Source organism: Molossus molossus, unplaced genomic scaffold (genome assembly GCF_014108415.1).
Source record: "Molossus molossus isolate mMolMol1 unplaced genomic scaffold, mMolMol1.p scaffold_m16_p_9, whole genome shotgun sequence".
NCBI lineage: Eukaryota > Metazoa > Chordata > Mammalia > Chiroptera > Molossidae > Molossus > Molossus molossus.
Window position 1 is genome coordinate 64,728,351 of NW_023425403.1, and position 20,099 is coordinate 64,748,449.

The 20,099-nt window shown below is 38.3% G+C and overlaps 1 protein-coding gene across 5 annotated transcripts in view; it reads left to right on the forward strand.

Annotated features, from left to right (window-relative positions):
- COMMD6 (COMM domain containing 6) overlaps nucleotides 1–20,099 on the forward strand; it is a 30,820-nt gene continuing 10,721 nt past the window's right edge. For 2 of the 5 annotated variants that reach the window (XR_004958142.1, XM_036250407.1), the window contains exons 1-4: nucleotides 1–108; nucleotides 197–208; nucleotides 9,366–9,518; nucleotides 12,047–12,111. Coding sequence is in view for 4 of the 5 variants with exons in the window: in XM_036250407.1 (XP_036106300.1) it covers nucleotides 67–108; nucleotides 197–208; nucleotides 9,366–9,518; nucleotides 12,047–12,097 (258 nt within the window). In the remaining variant the exon portion in view is untranslated. Of the gene's footprint in view, nucleotides 109–196; nucleotides 209–1,077; nucleotides 1,595–3,640; nucleotides 3,815–9,365; nucleotides 9,519–12,046; nucleotides 12,497–20,099 lie in introns of those variants that run through there. The other 3 variants (XM_036250408.1, XM_036250406.1, XM_036250409.1) reach the window with 3 other exon arrangements.

Sequence of the window (20,099 nt, forward strand, 5' to 3'; positions counted from 1 at the left end):
AGCGGAAGTGTTGGTGGCTCGCGGAGCATCCTGCTGAGCCGGTGGTGGGAACTCTGGACACTTGCCATGGAGGGGTCTGATGAGCCGCTCCTGGACGCTAAGGACAAGGTAGGTCCTGTCCTAGAAGAAACTGGGGAAGCGGGCTTCCGGTGCAAGAAAGATCATTCCCTAAATTGTGTTTCTGCTTCCGTTTCAGGTCACCAACCAGGTGAGTGGCAGCTCCGCCCGGTCCTCGGCCGGCCTCCGCCCGGGAAGGGGCGGGCTGCAGCACCTGGCCTGCCTCCGGCCTTGGGAAGCCTGGGGCGATGCCGCTGTCAACCTCCCCCATCTCTCCTCCAAGTCTCAGGCCTGTGGCCGGGAGCCAGTGACTTTAGTCCCCCTACCCTACATTGCATTTTAACCTCCCCACCCACCCCGGCCGAAAGAGTAGATCAAGTATTGTTCTTGATTAGGTGCCATTTATTCGAAGTTAGGTGCACAGTATTTTAGAATGATAGAGGGAAGAAATTAAAATGTACAAAGATAACACCATAAAAATATTCTTGGTCTTAAAAACCAGTCAATCTGCCAGTGTGTGTGTGTGTGTGTGTGTGTGTGTATGTATGTATACTAACAATGAGAATTAGAGTTTTTTGGTATATGTTAATCCTTTTTATTTGTTCCAAGTGTGTTTTTTTTAGACAAATAACTTATAACACACTTCCCAGAAGAAGAGTACTAAAACTATAGTATTTTAGGTCACAAGTCACCCAGGTCCATACAAAAGACTATAAGGAAGGGCTGAGATAAGAAAGAATGAGAATACAAGAGGCTGAGAGATGCCCCTTGACTGCTTTTGTCATCTATCTCCAGTTGAGCATGCTTTGTTGTTTTAGAGGGTTCCTGGGAGGTAGGGGGAACTCAGAGAGATAGGCTTTGCTCAGAGTTTCTGAGTTAGTGCACTTTGAGTCAGTCTTTCATAAATCATTTTATCCATTCACTTACACGAAATCATGTATAATTGAGTAAGATATCATGAAAGTGAGTTATACTTGATTATAGGGTTTTAAAAATTAAACCTTTTTATTGTGCTGTTGTTTAAAACAACACACATTTATTATCTTACAGTTCTGGAGGTCAGAAGTCCACAATTAGTATTGTAGGACTAAAAAGGTGTTGGCAGGGCTGTGTTCCTTCTCAAGGCTCTTGGGGAGAATCTGTTTTCTTGTCTTTTCCAGCTTCTAGAGGCTGCTCACATTCCTTAGCGTGTGAGTTCTGCCTCCATCTTCAAAGCACATCATTCCAGCTTCTGCCTCTGTTATCATTTCGCTTTCTGCTACCATCGTCACATTACCTTGACTGACTCGGACCCTCCTCTCTCCCCGTTATAAGGATTTTGTGACTACATTGGGCCAACATGGAAAATCCAGGAAACTCCTCACCTCAAGATTCTTAATTTAGTCATATCTACAAAGTCTTTTTTGTCATGTAAGATAACATATTCACAAGTTTCAGGAACTGGAATGTGGACAGCTTTTGGGGCTGGTTCTTTAGCCCACTATTCATCCTTCCGTCATTCACAAGTTACATGATTGTTCACATAGGAAAAGCCAAGGTAATTTACAAACAATATTAGAATTAGTAGGAGAGTTTAGCAAGGTGATTCAATTGCTTTCCTGTATTCAGACACAGAATTGGTATACGATTTTTTAAAAGATAATATTTTCAGCCCTGGCTGGTGTAGTTCATTTGGTTGGAGTGTACACCAAAAGGTAGTGGGTTTGATTTCCAGTCAGGACACATACCCAGAGTGCGGTTCAATCCCAGTTCAGGCGCATACGGGAAACAACTGATCGATGTTTCTCTCTCTCTCTCTGAAATCAATAAAAAAAATCTTTTTTAAAGATGTTTGCAACATTAAAAAAAGTAAAAAGTACCTTGTAATAAATCTAACAAAAGATGTTTAAAACCTTTATGAAGAAAATTACAGAGCTGAGATTTAAACACAGGTCTGTCTGATTTTAGAATCTGGGCTTGTTAAATTTAACAAGCCATGCTGCTATATTGCCAAGCACCAGAGGTCTAAGATTATTACTTCACATTCTGATATTTAGAATTATTTTTGAAATGATTTGTGACTTTCTTATATAGGCGTCTAATTAGAACTCTTCATTGATGAATAATTGTTCCTATTGCCACCTTTTGTTTCTTTCATTTTTGCCAGTTTTATGGTATAAATGAAATGTTTTGGTTTTTTAATATGTTTTTATTGATTTTAGAGAGAGGAAGGAAAAGAGAAAAACAACAGTTGGCTTTTTCCTGCATGCACCCTGATGGGCCAGAACCCAAAACCTGAGCATGTGCCCAGATCGTCAATCGAACTGGTGTCCTTTGCCCTCAAGGCATTTACAATCTAGTGGATGGAGGAAACAAATTTACAGATGACTAGTATACAAAGAATGTTTTAAGTGCTAGGGTGTACGACATGACATAGAGTGTTCATAGGAAGGTTGAGTAAACCAGGAAGGACTTCACAGAGCTGGTAGAATTTGGAAGGAGTGCTGAATTTAAGAAAATGTTTGAGAGTTTTATGCCCAGAGGAATGAACAGCATGAGCAAGGCTGTAAAGATCGAAAGTTAATTTAAAGAAGGAATGCTGCCCAGTTTGAGGATAAGTGGGAAAACTCTCCGGTACTGCTGTGACATGACTTTAGTGCTAGGTAAATGGTTGGTAACTAGCTCTTGAGGCAGCAGACTTTACAGGTTTGGACCTGTTACATGAGATTTTGTTAATTTATAAGCAGTGTTTAGAGTCTATACTCTGGATTGGAGTCGAGAAAGACTATAGACAAGAAACTAATTAGGAGACTGCATTAAAATTCAAGGCAAGATTTTAAAAACAGGCTTTGAGTAGGTTTGTAGCAGTAAGATTGGGAAGAAAGGAGTAAATCTCAGTGGCATTGGCCGAAATAAAATCTTGAGTATCTAGCAATTCATACATGTTTTGAGTAAAGGAGAGAGAAAAATCAGAGTTGACCAAAGTTCAGATGTAAATCACTAGGAAAATGGGGGTCATCTGTAGAAATGAAATGAGGATGAAAAACGTTTTTGAGGGAAGATGATATACGTTCGGTGTTGCTGGGTAGTTACATTATGAACTTACTAGTAGTGGATGTGTTTAATGGGAAAGACTTTATTTTTCTGTATTTTTACTGTATTAATATCTCAGAGTTAACTGGCTACCTGAATATTTTGTGGTTATTTGTATTTGCTAAAATTCCTATACTAATATAGTTCAGATTATATAGTTATGAGAATACATTTTTGATGCCATATATCATATTAAGCTTATTGATAAAGTTATTTTCTGCTACCTATATTTGCTCTCCTTTAGTTACCTATTGCTGCATAACAAACTACCCAAAACTTTGTGGTTTGAAACAACTATTTAATTGTCTCTTGTGACTCTGGGTTAATTTAGGCTTAGCTGGGTGGTAGTTTCTACTCCGTATCATTTCAGCTAAAGCTTTAGTCCTCTAGAAGTCTAATTGGGCTGGAAATCAAGAGGGGTCAGTGATGACTTTGGCTGAGAGCTCAGGTGGAGCTGATAATTGGAGTGATTTGGTTCTCCTTCACGTTCCTGTCCTTATCACGGTGGCAGGGTTCCAGGAGGGAGAGTCCCAGAGCCAGCATTCCATGAAGAAGGACACAGACACCTCCGCTTCTTCTAAGGCCTGTACTCAAGGGTTCCAGAAAGCCTCTTCTGCCATATTCCTCCAGTCAAAGCAATCACAAGAACAGCTCAGATTAGGGAAAATAAGCTCCATTTCTTGAGGTGAGGAGCAACATGTACATATACTAATTTTTAGAAGCTATCTTTAGAGACCAGTTAACAGAACTTCTAAACATAGTAATTCAATAAATACTTTTTGGAACATCCACTTTGTACCAGGTATTGTTCAATAGATTCAGTACTAAACTAGGTCAATAATGCTCCTACTCTCTTGAAGGTTGCATTTCCTTCGGGAGACAGTTAATAAGTAAACATGGTAATTTCAGATAATGATAAGTGCTATTAGGAAAATAAAGCAAAATATGGAGGAAGGTGCCATTAAACAAGATAAGAAGGTTGGTAACTGCAGATGTTTACTTGAGTGAGAGCTAATATGAATTCTAAGCAGAAATTTGCTAATAATTTCATGCCTTATTCAATTTCCACATATAAACACAGGTGTAGCATAGTACTGTCCAATAGAACTTTCTGCAATGATGGAAATGTTCTTTGTTAGCACTGTCCAGTGTGGTAGCACTAGCCACATATGACAGTTGAGCACTTGATATGTAGCTAGTGCAACTGAGGAACTGAATTTTTTTCTATTTGTTTTTAATTAATTTAAATAGTCACATTTGGCTAGTGGCTACTGTATTGGACAGCTCAGGTCTAACATGCAGAAGATGCTAAACATTCTTGTCCCATTCCAGACCTATCTACTTACTTGACCTACTGAAACTTAGTTTAATTCCAAATAATAATCATGTTGCAGCTAGGTAGAATAAAAAATGTGTGGAGCATGGAATCAGACAAATTTGTATTGGAATACCAGCTCTACTAGTTTTCTGTCCCTGGATGAGTTGTTTAATCAGTCTTTTCCTCATAGCGCTTTTGAGAGAGATGAATGTGTGCAAAACACTTAACATTCTTTCCATTTGAAAACTTTGATTTAAAAAGGACAGCCATGGCCAGTGTGGCTCTGTTGGGCATCGTTCTGTGCACTGCAAGGTTGCTGGTTCGATTTCCAATCAGGGTATTGATAGTTTTTGCTCTCTAAAAATCAATTAAAAAAATTTTTTTAAAGGAGAGAACATGAAAGTGTGTATTTTGTGACTCTAGCTATAAAAACCACATAGAGATAAAGACTTGAAATGGGGCACAGGAATAAGAAAATCATTTTTAGGATGGAGTTATGTATCATTATTTTTCTAATTTTCTCCCATGTTGTGTTTTGAAAAATAAAAATGAGATTTAAACTGAAATGCTCTTTATGAAGTTTATCTTTATAGGCAGTGTTTATAGTGATGTTTTTATATTCCTAATAACTTCAGCTACCATATCAATTAATTTTTAGTGCAACTGACTACAGCTAATTTCTTAGTTCACATTTTAAAATACATTTGCTTTCTGATTTTTTTTTTTTCTGTGTATTCATTTTACTACTGGATGCTTTTATATTTTTTTCACTACTAACTTTTCCTTGTAAATTATTTTCTTCATTCTATAAGAATGTTGAGGCTACATTACTTCATTCTTAGTGATAAGTGGGCTCTATTTTTTTTATTCTTTTAAAGATCTTTGCAGTTGATTCCTATTTAAAGCTAAACTGCATTTATTAGAAGGTTTGCTTTTAATTTGCATTTAAATGTTCAGTTTAGAATTTTGGAAATTCTCATCTCATAAACCTAATTCCAGCTTTCTTTAACCCAGGAATACTAACTTTGCCCAGTAAGTGTCTGCATGGCAGCTCTCCCTATTTCCTCACTTGCCAATTTTACCTTTGTAATGGTCAGTGGATTTCAGCATTGTGCTCCTTAATTGCTTTTCTCCTTGAAATCTAGATAATTCAGAGTTTTATTTCAGACTTTGAAAGTGACATAAGCAACGTTTTACTGTGGACAGTAAAAATGGAATTTCTTGCTTCAGGGAGTTGTACACACTGAATAAGTTTAAAGAGTGCCCAGTTAGCCCAACAGGTGTGTCTCAGTGGACTGAGTGTTGTCCCTGGTTCAATTCCTGGTCAGGAAATATTTCTGAGTTGCAGGCTCGATCCCCAGTGGGGGATGAGCAGCCGATCAATGTTTCTCTCTCACATCAATGTTTCTCTCCCTTTCAAAAAATCAATAAAAACATATTTAAAAAAAATAAGTAAGTGTCCAGTTAAATTTTTGGACATCACCTTTGAACTGATACAAATTTTGTCTGTAATCATGAACTCCCTTGAATTGTGTTCTTGGATTTCTAGTCACTTATTGAACATTCCTATTTAGACATTCCTTCTCACTTTTTGGTAATACCTTTGGACTTAAAATATATAAAGTCCTGACTGATACATGATATCAAAATTCTCCCAGTCATCTGGGCTCAAATTTTTATAGTTGTCTTTGATACCTCCCATAACTATGTAAACAATCATCAGTACCTAATGATTCATTCTTTACAGGTTCAACTCAGTCCTGCCTGCCACCACCTTCTTTCAGGCACTTAAAACTTTAAACCTGGATTATTGTGTTCTGCTGCCTCCATTTTTAATCAATACACTACTTTTCTGTCATTCTCTGAGTCCTTATTGCCTACAGGAAAAGTTTAAATGACTTATGTGATATGTTGTTTTTCACAAGATAGAATATCTGAGAGAATTTTGGAAACCTGAAAACATACAATTTGCAAAGAATTATTGGCCTCTTGATCACTTTTTTCAACTTTACTTTCCAAACTTCCTGACAAGAGCCTTCCCCTTTAAGACAGATAAATGTGCTATCCCTTAATCAGATCTTATTTTTTATCTCTGGTTGGTTCAGCTTAATATTTATTAAGCATTTATTCTTTGGCAGGTGTATATTTATGGAATATATAAATAAGCCACATTTTTCACTCAATTTTAGTTGTATTTACTCTTCAAACCTGAGTTTAAAGTTCTCCCTTCTGTAACGCTTTCCCTTGACCACCCACGCCTACAATAACGTTTTCTTTTCAACGAGGAATCACTGACTTACATCCCCACCCCACTATATGCGTAAAATAACATATACAAAACATATGGACACACTAATGAGTTATTTTAATTTTTCCAGCTTTATTGTGATATAATTGACATAGAACACTGTATAAGTTTAAGGCATACCACATAATGACTCGACATAACATACGTTGTGAAATGATGATTACCACAGTAAATATAGTTAACCTTCATCTCATACAGTTACAAAAAAGGAGAGTAATTTAAAATTGAATATTTGTGTAACCACAATAAAAACTCAGTAAATGGAGCATTACCAGTACCTAGCATATGCCCCTCCCCAATCAAACCTCTTCCTTCCTTCCTGTCCTTTTGTGATAATCATATTCTTGCTTCTCCTTATAGCTTTGCCATCTATTTATGCATCCTTAAACTATTATATTTCCTGTTTCTCAAGTTTAAGTGAATGGAATCACATAACTTTTTTATTTTTATTTTTTTTATGGGTGGTTTCCCGGGAATGCAGAGAGCAAATGGAATGTAACTCTTCAGTGACATAACTTTTTGACTTGTTTCTTTTGGCATTTTTTTTTTTTTTAGTGTTAAGTGTAGCTAAGTTCATTCATTTTTATTGCTGTACAGAATTTCATTTGTCCACTCTATTACTGATGATGTTTGGGTTATTCACAGTTTAGGGCTATTATTAAAGCTTACTAGGAACATTCTGGTAAATGTATCCTGTGTACATATGCACGCGTTTTTCTAGGTTATATTCATAGTTGAACCACTGGATCACAGGGTGTGTATAACTTCAGCTTGTCTAGGTAAAGCCAGTTTTCCAGAAAATTGGCCTAATTTAGACTCCCATCAACAGCATATGACACATCCTTTTTTCCTAATACTTAGAATTGTCAGACTTAAAATTTTGCCCTTTTGGTAGGTGTGCAGTGGTATTTCATTGTGGTTTAAAATTGCATTTCCTGCCCTGGCCAGTTTGGCTCAGCGGTTAGAGTGTCGGCCTGCGGTCCGGAGAGACCCGGGTTCGGTTCCCGCTAAGGGCATGTACTTCGGTTGCAGTTTGTCCCTGGCCCTGGTTGGTCGTGCGGGTGGCAGCCACTCGATGTGTCCCTTCACGTCGATGTTTCTCTCTCTCTCTCCTTCCTCTCTCTCCCTCCCACTCTATCTGTACAAAAAATGGAAAAATATCCTCGGGTGAGGATAAAAAAAATAAAATTGCATTTCCTTTTAAAATTGCTGTTTCCTTTTTATATGTTTATTCGTTTGTAGTTCTTTTGTTATGTATCTATCCTTTCTTTATTTTGGGGTGGGATTATTTTATTTAAAATGTACCTATAGCCCTGGCCAATGAGGCTGTGCTGGTTGAGCAGTTGTCCCATGCACCATAAGGTCATTGGTTCAATTTCTAGTCAAGGCACATGCCTGGGTTTTGGGCCCTATCCCCAGTAGGGGGCAGACAGGAGACAGCCAATGGATGTTTTTCTCTCTTCCTCTCTCTCTAAAATCAATTTTTAAAACATGTACCTATACAGTCTTTTTACTTATTAAATACATTAACCTTTTGTCAGCACCTGCCTGATCTTAATGCTCCAGCTGATTGGTCCAAGGCCAGTCTGAGACAGGAGGAAAATTTGGTCCTCACCCTCATACCAATCCCACCTTGTATAAAAGGAAATTTGTTAACAAGCAAAGCTTTTATACAGTCAGCATTAATTGGGTAGCAAAAGGTGTCAGTCAGTAGACAAATGTTTTTTCTGAGTGCTAATTCCTCCACTCATGGTCTAGAGTCAGTATTAAGAGCTGCATTTAGCCAACCTTGTTTTATGCCGTACCGACATTGAACAATCATTGACAGGAATTAGCTAAAAAGTATTGAGCCAGCCAGTAGTCAATAAGCATGTAATCTTTGGAGTCAAACAGACTTTGATTTCAGTTCTGATTTTAGAAATATGTGACCTTGTGCACATTATCTAAGCTCTCTGAAATTCAGTTGTGTCACCTGCAAAATGGAAATAACAGCCTATAATGTTATGATGATTCAGTGAGGCATTTAATACATGTGAACTGCATAGCTCATCACCTAGAAGTTGTCTATCACCAACTGTGATACAATCTAAAACCACCTATCACCCAGTATTTATGCTAATGAAGGTTCATGTCCAGGACTGTGGTGAAGAAACTGGATTGGTTCCCATGTGTGCCTCAATCAAATGTGAAGATGGTATATAACTCATCTTCCATTTTAGGACCTTCAGGTTGTAGAATGGGGGAAGGCATACATAACAGGAAAGAAGTAAGAGACAATCTAAAGCATTTGGAGTCCCCTTAAGTGCAAGAGCAAAATGAAAGGAAAACCAGTACTGCCATATCTTCTACTTCCATTACACGTCTGGTGGAGACTTTTGTTTTTGTTTTTTTCCTTTTGTAATTATGACAGTATTGTTTCCTAACTCTTTCTATCCCTTATTGCCTCTCTCCATTTTCATTTGGTTGCTGTTCCCCCAGCAATATTAAAATAAAGATTTTTTTTTTTACCATGATTGGTAAAGTTGAATGTGAGAACAGTAAAATTAAATAAATGTCTGCATTCAGAGCAATATTATTACCAATGTATTGTTTTGTACTGTTTCATTACAGCTTGTAGATTTTCAGTGGAAACTGGGTATGGCTGTGAGCTCAGACAGTTGCAGATCACTGAAGTACCCTTATGTTGCGGTGATGCTGAAAGTGGCAGATCATTCAGGCCAAATAAAGATCAAGTCATTTGAAATGACAATTCCACAGTTTCAGGTTTGTGATTTAACTCATTCAGTTTTTGCTCATTGTTCTGTACTTGCTGCTTAAAAATGATGTATAAAATCTTCCTGAAGGGAGAATAGTAATTGTTTTTATTTGCAATTACTTTGATGGGCTTTATATTTATTAATACAAAAGATATGAATTTGTTTTCTTTGGGAATGTGATAAATTATTATTATTTTAATATATTTTTATTGATTTTCTTAGGGAGGAAGGGAGAGAGAGAGAGAACATCATGTAAGAGAGAAACATGGATCAGTTGCCTCCTGCACGCCCCCTACTGGGGATCAAGCCTATAACCCAAGCATGTTTCCTGACCAGGAATTGAACCGGGACTTCTCAGTCCATGGGCCAACGCTCAATCCACTGAGCCTCGCTGGCTGGGGTTTATATATCACGTGTTCTTTATCCATTCATCTGTCAGCACTTAGGTTATTTCCATACGTTGGTTATTGTGAATACTGCTGCAATGAACATAGGAGTTCAGGTATCTCTTTGAGATAGTGATTTTATTTTCTTTGGAACAGAAGTGGGATTGCTGGATCATATGGTAGTTCTGTTTTACAAATTACATTTTAAGGTTTTTTTCCCTCTTTGGTTTCTTTCTTTTAAAACTGATATCTCTGCTTTAGAACCAAAAATAATGGTCACAGATTCAACATTACTAATGCTAATTAGTGTTTTGAAAAGAATTAGGACTTCATTAAAAAGGAAATAAATATAGCATATTGTGATATGTGAGTAGTCTTCAACTGAATATAAAGACACAATCAATTTCAAAAGAGAATGAGAATATAGGTTTTAATTCTTTTTATAATTCAGAATCCTGGGCTAATTCATATTTTGCTGTGCAGCATTTATGCTCTCAGATTCCACCTGCAGGATGCTTTTTTCTTCTAGGAAAAAAACACACAAATGGGGCAACTCTTTTAAAGTTAGTTTTTACATGGCAAACAGAGCCTGTTAATCACATAACAGGACTGAGACTTTGGCAACATTCTTTGAGCTTTTAATTTGTAACTTTTTTATAGCTGAAAATTTTATGGTGTGTGTGTGTGTATTTATTGATTTTTAGAGAGAATAAGGGAGATGGACAGAGAGAGAGAGACATCAATGGGAGAGCAAAACATTGAACAGCTTGCAACCAGGGCATGTGCCCTTACTGGGAACCAAACTGGCAACCTTTTGGTGCATGGGACAATGCCCTACCAATTGGACCACACTGGCCAGGGCCATTAGTGTATGTATATGTGTGTGTGTGTGTGTGTGTGTGTATACACATACACATATATATTTAAATTTATCTTTATCTTTATTGCTGAAAGTATTATAGATGCTCCTCCCCCTTTTCCCCATTGACTTCCTCCACTCTGCTTCTTTCTTCCACCCCCGCTCCCCCTCCCACTGCCTTCATCATCTGTGTCCGTAGGTAATGCATATATGCATATCAATTCTTTGGTCAGTTTCTTCCCAGCTCCTTCACTCTGTAAAGAACTAGTTAAATTCTGCCTCATTCCATAATCAATTTACATATAAATTAAAACACCTGGAAAGTATTATGGTAAGCGAAATAAGACTATCAGAGAAAGACAAGTATCATGTGATCTCACTTACATGTTGAATTTAATGAACAAAATAAACTGAAGAACAAAATAGATCTAGAGATGGAGAAGCAAGGGACAGATTGATGAACCTCAAAGGGAAGTGGGGAGGGGAGAACGGGAAGAGATAAACCAAAGAATTTATATGCATATATGCATAACCCATGGACACTGACAATAGTATGGTGAAGGGGGGATCAATGGGGGAGAAGGGGGGAACATCTGTAATATTTACAACAATAAAGATAAGTTTAAAAGAAAACTATTCTTAAGTAGCAAAAAAGAAGGGAAATGTAAATATATACATTATTTTTGCGGAGATTAAATTTTAAATTGGCCTCCCTGCTTCCTGGCAGGTTGAGGAGAAGGAAGACAATTTGTTTGATCCCTGTCTTATCTGAGATTTGACAAAAGAAGACTTCTATGGAAGAACTATCAAGACTAGCTCAATTTTTAAATGAAAGAAAAATAAGCTTCTACCATTCAAGGCACTGTCAGAGTCTCTCTTACTGCAACTGAACGTATCTCTTAAACAAAACAGCCCCTGACATGCAGTCTTTCACTTTAAAGTGATCTGAGCCTAGGAACCAACCTGTCATTTTCTGTTTTTATCTTCATTTTTTAGGGCGGTGCTGGGTAGTTAATAAGTATTTCTGGTGTGATCTCAAAAGAACTTTCCTATATGCTTTTTGAAAAGTTTCACCACATGCTTATTATCCAACTCTGCAATAATATTTTTCCATGTAGTACCAAATTATACTTCCTTGTTTCTTAGAATAGCCTTTAATAATATTTGAGAATATCACACTAAAATGTAATCTTAATGTTATGTAACCTCTGGTGGTCAGATATTATTAAAAGAACCACTTAAATTACCTCTGAAAGCAAAATTAATAATATTTTTCTTCTTTCTCTCCAGAATTTCTACAGACAGTTCAAGGAAATTGCTGCAATTATGGAAACTGTGTGAGAACTGATTACTTGGTTGGTAAATTGCTACCATCATTTAAAATCATGGACTTCGCCTTCTGCAATATAATTGCATGAGGATCAGATGATATTTATTGAAAGAAAATTGCACTTTTGTTTTCCCACTTTTTTAAATAATAAAAAATTAGACCAATCGGAATTAGATAAGAGGTGATCAATGTACTTATCAATGTGAATGTACTAAAAGTTACTGAATTTGTTACCAGTGGAAGTGGAGTTCTTTGGGTACCACAAGGAAAATAATTTTCTGAGGGCCCCACAGGAGGATGGGGTTTCATGGAAACTTAAGGGGGTTCCCATCCAAGGTCCCATCTCCATCCTTCCCACCATGGAAAAAATCCAATCTCGTCTTCAGCAAGGCCAAGATTAAGGCCACTGCCCAGAGTTGCTACTCCATATTAAAGTCCAGTCCAGTATCTGGCTAGCTAAGCTTGTGTTCCTAGCTGCACTCCACTGCGTCTGTGGTCTGCGCTGCCATGGGCCATGTGGCTGCCTAAGGCCACCTGGCTATGGAGAGGGAACAGGCTGGGAACGTGCAGGTCATGGAGCATGAGAGTGAGAGGGAATAAGGAGCACAAGAGAGAGGGAACTCTGGGGATTTTACTCTTCCAAGATTTGCATGCTGGCAGTGCTCCACCCTCCTAGCCAATTATCTCTTTTTCAGGCTAGACTGACAGACAAGCATCTACCCTACCTCACCCCAACTTCACTGCACATGCACCCATCTCCCCCTTTGTTTGATCCCTTCCCCCAGTTATCTGCAGGGCATGGACCCGTGGTTCCCTGGGGAGTGTGAAGCTGTAGCTTCCTGGTGAAGCTGCCCAGATGACCATGCTTACACCGTCTGGCTTCCCTTTGCTCTCTTCCTATTATTAATATTAACTAGGTAGTTATGATGATAACACATTGAACACTTTAAAGGGGCAACTCAGTGGTATGTGAATTTCATATCAGTAAATGAATAAATCAGACAACTGAATAATTGAAAAGGATGACATTACTTTATAAATTCGGTATCATAACATTCAATTACTATAAAGCAATCAGTGAGAAGAGCGAGGTCACTCTTCTTAAACATTTGAAATCAGGTTACAGTTGACCATTGTTTCCTTATATTAGCCAGGTTTTCAATTGTTTCTGTTATTAATATTTATAGAAAGTTCAAATACATGCACAGAGATAGAAAGATAAGTTTTATTCCGAGTTCTATTTAAAACCTGTTAGTAAAGTTAATCTTTTACATGATCTTTGTTGAATTTAAACGTATAAACCAATTGTTAAAATATTTTATGAAGTAAAATCAACACATATAGCACTGCTTAGGAATGAACAAATAGGTCACTTGGATAGATGGTGGCCTAGAAATAGATCAAGACATTTTGTCGAGGATGGTATTTCAGTTGGGTGGGAAAACATGATTGTTTAATAAATGATACTAGCAGTCACAATATTTGTAAAAATAGATTCCAGATGGATTAATGACTTAAGTAGAAAAGATAAAAACTAGAAGTTTTAGAGAATATTTATGTTAGCTAAGGCTTGAGGAGATAGCAACCCCATAGCTATCATATAAAACAAATTATTCAAAAATAAAAAATTTTAAACTATTTATAGAAAAGTAATGGGCCATAAACAAAGACAAAAGACAAATGCTAGGTTGATATATAAGTTAGTTCTTGGTTTGGATAACAAATTGCTTTAAATATTTCAAGTAGGAAGGGATTTTATACAAGAAATTAGATGTTTACTAAACTGTCGGAAAGACTGTGGGAACAGGTCATAAGCAATTGCTGGCTTTAGAAAATCCAGTAGTGCAAAAATTCCAGGGAAGGCGACTGCCAGGAATCTGCACAGTGCAGCACATCACCTGAAGCCACTGCACTGCCGTTCTGCCCTCTCAACACGTGCCGCTCAGTGCATGGAAATTAAGCCAGGCCCTGTCGACACAAATTTAGTCAACTGAGTTCCCAGGTTTTTAGTGCCCACAGAGAGCAGACTTAGAAGGGCCAGAATGGTGCTGAGTGGTTTTCTTCTGCTGGCAGAACTAGGACTTAAGGTCTTTTCTGCAAATTGATTACACACACACACACACACACACACACACACTCTTCACATATAAATTTCACAGTCCAGGAATATATCCTTTGGCATAAAGCCATCAATATAAAGATATTTGGCAAAATTAGCTAAATGCTCATCTATTACCTCCGTGTGGGCCTATAGGAAGACTGCATTTCCCAGCCTCCCTTGCAGTTAGTTTAGGATCACACAATTGGAGTGTAGCCAATGGAATTTGGGCAGAAGCATCTTAGGCCTCATCAGCCTTCCTCGCAAGCCATTCCTTGTCATCTAAGCCCTGTCCCCTGCCGGCTGCTGGCAGTGAAGGACGCGAAGATGGCCAGACCATAGTAAGGCGGCCCCCTGAAGTGCTGGAGGCAGACTGCCAGAGCAGCCTGACGAATCGGACGGTAGTGTGAGCGAGAAACAGACTTTTATCATGAGCTGGTGAGATTTCTTGGATAACACAAAATATATGTATGAAGATTTTTATTGTAGCATTTCCAGTGGCAAAAAGCAAAATAAAGGAAACACAGCAAAGAATACTTGTCAGTAAGGAAATGGTTAAATGAATTTGGCATATCTATGTAATGGAATGTCATGACATTTGTCTCTAGGATATCATATTATTATGATTTATAAAATTTTGTAAAAATGCATCCATACATTCGAACACCTAAAGGAAAATTCATAAAGGCATGGAAGGAAGGCTACCAGGTTGTAAGCACTGGTGGAGATGGTATATATAGAGAGACGAAGAACAGTTAAAACATTTTTTCTTGTTGTTTTAAGACCATCATGTATTATGGTTTTAAGATTTTTTAAAAATTGAATTTTAGCCTGGCCGGTGTGGCTCAGTGGTTGAGCGTCGACCTATGCACCAAGAGGTCGCCAGTTCAATTCTCAGTCAGGACATAGCCCAGGTTGTGGGCCGGATCCCCAGTGGGGGGCATGCAGGAGGCGGCCAGTCAATGTTCTCTCTCATTGATGTTTCTATCTCTCTCTCCCTCTCCCTCTCTCTCTAAAGTCAATAAAGAAAAAACATTAAAAAGATTGATTTTTAGAGAGAGAGAAAGGGAGAAGGAGAGTGAGAGAGAAACATAGACATGAGAGAGGGGTGTGGATCGACTTCCTCCTGCATACCCCCTACCAGGGATCGAACCAGCAACCTTTCAGTGCATGGGATGATGCCCAACCAACTGAGTTACACTAGCCAGGGTTGTAATATGGTTTTAAAAAATACTTGGAAATACATGATTTTTAAATAATACTTGTTTTAAAATATGCTTTTGAAAAGCTCTTATAGTTTTTTAGTGATAATGTTTTCTTGTTTCTTTTAATTTAACAAATGTGTAGTGTTTATGAAACAAAATTATGTGTAAAGTACCCCCTCAAACCAGGATAGACAAACCTGAAATACATCAAATGTAGGCCTCACTGTGCTTTAGAAATGGTGACTCCAGCTGGGTTTAACGTTTTGGTTGGTACCACTATAAGAAACTTCATTTCTACCTCTTACTTTTTATTTATTGGTTTGAGAGGGAGAGAGATAGAAACATCAATGAGAGAGAACATTGACTGGCCGCTTCCTGCATGCCCCCTACTGAGGATTGGGCCCACAACCTGGGCATGTGCCCTGACTGGGAATCAAACCGGCGACTTCTTGGTGCTTGGGTCGATGCTCCACCACTGAGCCGCACCGGCCAGGCTCCTCTTCTGATTCTTTACGTTGGAAATGTATGTCCTTTTCACACCCCGTCAGCATTTCCAGAGGTCTCCTATGTAAACCCACTTTCTTTCTTTGTCCTCTGCTAAAGTAGCACACTGCTGTGAGGAGCTCAAGTCCAAGGTCTGCTGCTGCCCACCTGTGGACTTAGATCCCACCAGCTGCTCATCCAGGCTTACCAACTTCCAGCAGACATATCCTGTTACCCAATCTCTGGTAGTAGCACATTACTGATTACTGATTAGGATTGTGAGAAGCCATGTCCCTTTTTTTTCTCCTTCCATCCTGTCGGGTACCAGTTTCATTGTATTCCTGGAAATCACAGTAGAAACCCTCCCACCCCCAACCTGGGTTAAAACAACACACTGCCTTCCCAGACTGCATTGGGTCTCTCCATCTCCCACCCATCCCAGTTTAAGGCCTTCCGTTCTCCATTTCCACAATTGTAGTGTTTAAGGTTACATGCAGAGGCCCAAAGTGAGCCACTAGCTTACTGTGGGTGATGGAATCAACTCGAGTAAATTTAAATTGTATATTTAAATGTATCCTTTGAATTTAAAAGACAAGTTTTCTTTTTTTCATGATGTAGTGTTATACTATTTTCATCGCAAATGTCTTTTTGCTTATAGTGAATTTAATGAGCTTCACTAGGCAGGCCTGGGACTTAACCACTATTTGTAATAACATTTCTGTGGGAAAAATGTGTTTCAAGTTTCATACACTTGACTTAAATGGAAATGTTTTGAAAACAACTCATTTTCAATGTGGAAAATGTATTAATGAGCTTTTAGTTTCCAAAAGGAATATATTGTGCCTGAGCTTATCAAGCATAACACAAGTATTTTAATATATTTTGCTACCAAGACAGGTTAACATAACAATCAGACTTCTGTGGAAAGAAGGTAAAGCAGTCACATTTAAGGGACTGAAATTTCCAACATACTGGTGGCTTGTTTTTAATTTTTTTTTTATCCTCACCTGAGGATATTTTTTTTTTGCATTTATCTTCAGATAGAGTGGGAGGGAGAGAGGAAGGAAGAGAGAGAGAGAAACACTGACGTGAGAGAGATACATCGAGTGGCTGCCACCCACATGACCGCAGCCACAGCCGGGGACAAACTGCAAGGGAGGTACATACCCGCAGCGGGAACCAAATCCGGGACTCTGGGTCACGGGCAGATGCTCTAACCGCTGAGCCAGACTGGCCAGGGCTGGTGGCTCGTTTTCTTTCTTTTTTTTTTTTTTAAGTTTTTTTTTTCTTTATTGGTTTCAGAGAGAAAGGAAGGGAGAAGGAGAAATAGAAACATCGATGAGGGAGAACATCGATTGGCCGTCTCCTGCATGCCCCCTACTAGAGATTGGGCCCACAACCTGGGCATGTGCCCTGACCAGGAATCAAACCAGCAACCTCTTGGTGTATGGGTCGACATTCAACCGCTGAGCCACACCGACACCGGCCAGGCACGCTGGCTTGTTTTGAAAAGTACTTAAGCAGTTTTAAAAATAAACTAATTTTTTAGAAGTTTGTGATTTATAGAAAAAGTGAGAATATATTTAGAGTTTCTTCATACCCCACACTCAGTTCTCCCTAATTAACATCTTACATTAGGATGGTACATTTGTTATAATTGATGAGCCAGTAGTGGAACATTAGATTTCTTTATTTATTACCTAGTATCCTTTTTCTGTTTCAGGATCCCACCCATGACATCATATTACATTTTGTAGTCATGTGACAGCTCCCAAGACTCCTTGTTTTTGTTGACCTGACAGGTTTTTTTTGTGTGTGAATTTTTATTTATTTTTTTGTTACAGATATTTTACCTTTTTACCCCATTGGCACCCCCCACCCCACCCCACCTCCACCCCGTCCCCGGCTTAGTTGTCCATGTCCATTGGTCATGCATACATGCATATAAGTTCTGTGGTTTATCTCTTCCCACCCCCCCCCACCCCCCCATCCCCTCTTCTGAGGGATGGCAGCCTGTGCCCTACTTCCATGCTTCTGGGTCTACTATATTCCTCAGACTTATGTTCATTATATTCCGTATATAAGTGAGATCATGTGGTATTTGTTTTTTTCTGCTTGGCTTCTTTCACTTAGGATAATACTTTCCAGGTCCCTCCATATCGTCTCAAAGGATAAGAGATCTTTCTTTCTTACCGCTGCATAGTACTCCATTGTGTATATGTACCACAGCTTTTTTATCCATTCGTCTACTGTTGGACACTTGGGCTGTTTCCAGATCTTAGCTATTGTAAATAGTGCTGCTATGAACATGGGGGTACATATATTCTTCCTGATTGGTGTTTCAGGCTTCTTAGGGTATATTCCCAGCAGTGGGATCACTGGGTCAAATAGCAGTTCAATTTTTAATTTTTTGAGGTAGCACCATATTGTTTTCCATAGCGGCTGCACCAGTCTGCATTCCCACCAGCAGTGTATTAGAGTCCCCTTTTCTCCACATATCCGCCAACACTTGTTTGATGATTTGTTGATGGCGGCCCTTCTGACAGGTGCGAGGTGATACCTCATTGTTGTTTTAATTTGCATCTCTCTGATGATTAGTGATGCTGAGCATTTCTTCATATGTCTTTTGGCCATTTGTATGTCCTGTTTGGAAAGGTGTCTATTCAGCTCCTCTGCCCATTTTTTAATTGGGTTCTTTGTCTTCCTTTTGTGGAGTTGTATGAGCACTCTATATATATTGGAAATTAACCCCTTATCTGATACATCATTGGCAATGATGTTCTCCCATACAGTGGGTTGCCTTTCCATTTTGATGATTGTTTCTTTTGCTGTGCAGAAGCTTTTTAGTTTGATGTAGTCCCATGTGTTCATTTCCTCCTTTATTTCTGTTGCCTTAGGTGAGGTATCAGTGAAAATTCTGCTCCGTATGATGTCCGAAATTTTGTTGCCTACATTTTCTTCTAGAATTTTTATGGATTCACGGGTCACATTTAAGTCTTTTATCCATTTTGAGTTTATTTTTGTATATGGTGTAAGTTGATGGTCTAGTTTCATTTTTTTGCATGTAGCTGTCCAATTTTCCCAACACCATTTATTAAAGAGGCTGTCTTTACTCCACTGTATGCTCTTGCCACCTTTGTCAAATATTAATTGAGCGTATTGCCTTGGGTCCATTTCTGGGTTTTCAGTTCTGTTCCACTGGTCTATATGCCTGTTCTTGTGCCAGTACCAGGCTGTTTTGGTTACAGTCGCTTTGTAGTATAACCTGATATCTGGTATTGTGATCCCACCTACTTTGTTCTTTTTTTTCAAGATTGCTGTGGCTATTCGGGGTCTTTTTTGGTTCCATATGAACTTTTGAAGTATTTGTTCTAGTTCTATGAAATATGTCATTGGTATTTTGATGGGGATTGCATTGAATCTATAGATTGCTTTGGGTAGTATGGACATTTTAATGATGTTAATTCTTCCAATCCATGAACAGGGTATGTGCTTCCACTTTTTTATATCTTCCTCTATTTCTTTTTTCAATGACCTGTAGTTTTCTGCAAATAGGTCCTTTACTTCTTTGGTTAAGTTTATTCCTAGGTATTGTAATTTTTTTGGCGCGATGGTAAATGGGATTGTTTTTTCAGTTTCTCTTTCTGTGAGTTCATCATTGGTGTACAAGAATGCCGTTGATTTCTTGACGTTAATTTTGTATCCTGCTACTTTGCCAAATTCATTTATTAAGTCTAGTAGGTTTTTGATGGAGTCTTCAGGGTTTTCTATGTATAATAACATGTCATCTGCAAATAATGACAGTTTCACTTCCTCTTTTCCAATTTGGATCCCTTTTATTTTTTCTTCATGTCTGATTGCTGTGGCTAAGACTTCCAGTACAATGTTAAATAAGAGTGACGAAAGTGGACATCCCTGTCTTGTTCCTGTTCTTAATGGAAATGTTTTTAGTTTCTGTCCATTGACTATGATGTTGGCTGTAGGTCTTTCATATATGGCCTTTATTATGTCGAGATATGATCCCTCTATTCCTACATTGCTGAGCGTTTTTATCAGAAATGGATGCTGGATTTTATCAAATGCTTTTTCAGCATCTATGGATATGATCATGTGGTTTTTATTCTTCATTTTGTTTATGTGGTGTATCACGTTTATTGATTTGCGAATATTGTACCAGCCTTGCATCCCTGGGATGAATCCCACTTGGTCATGGTGAATAATTTTTTT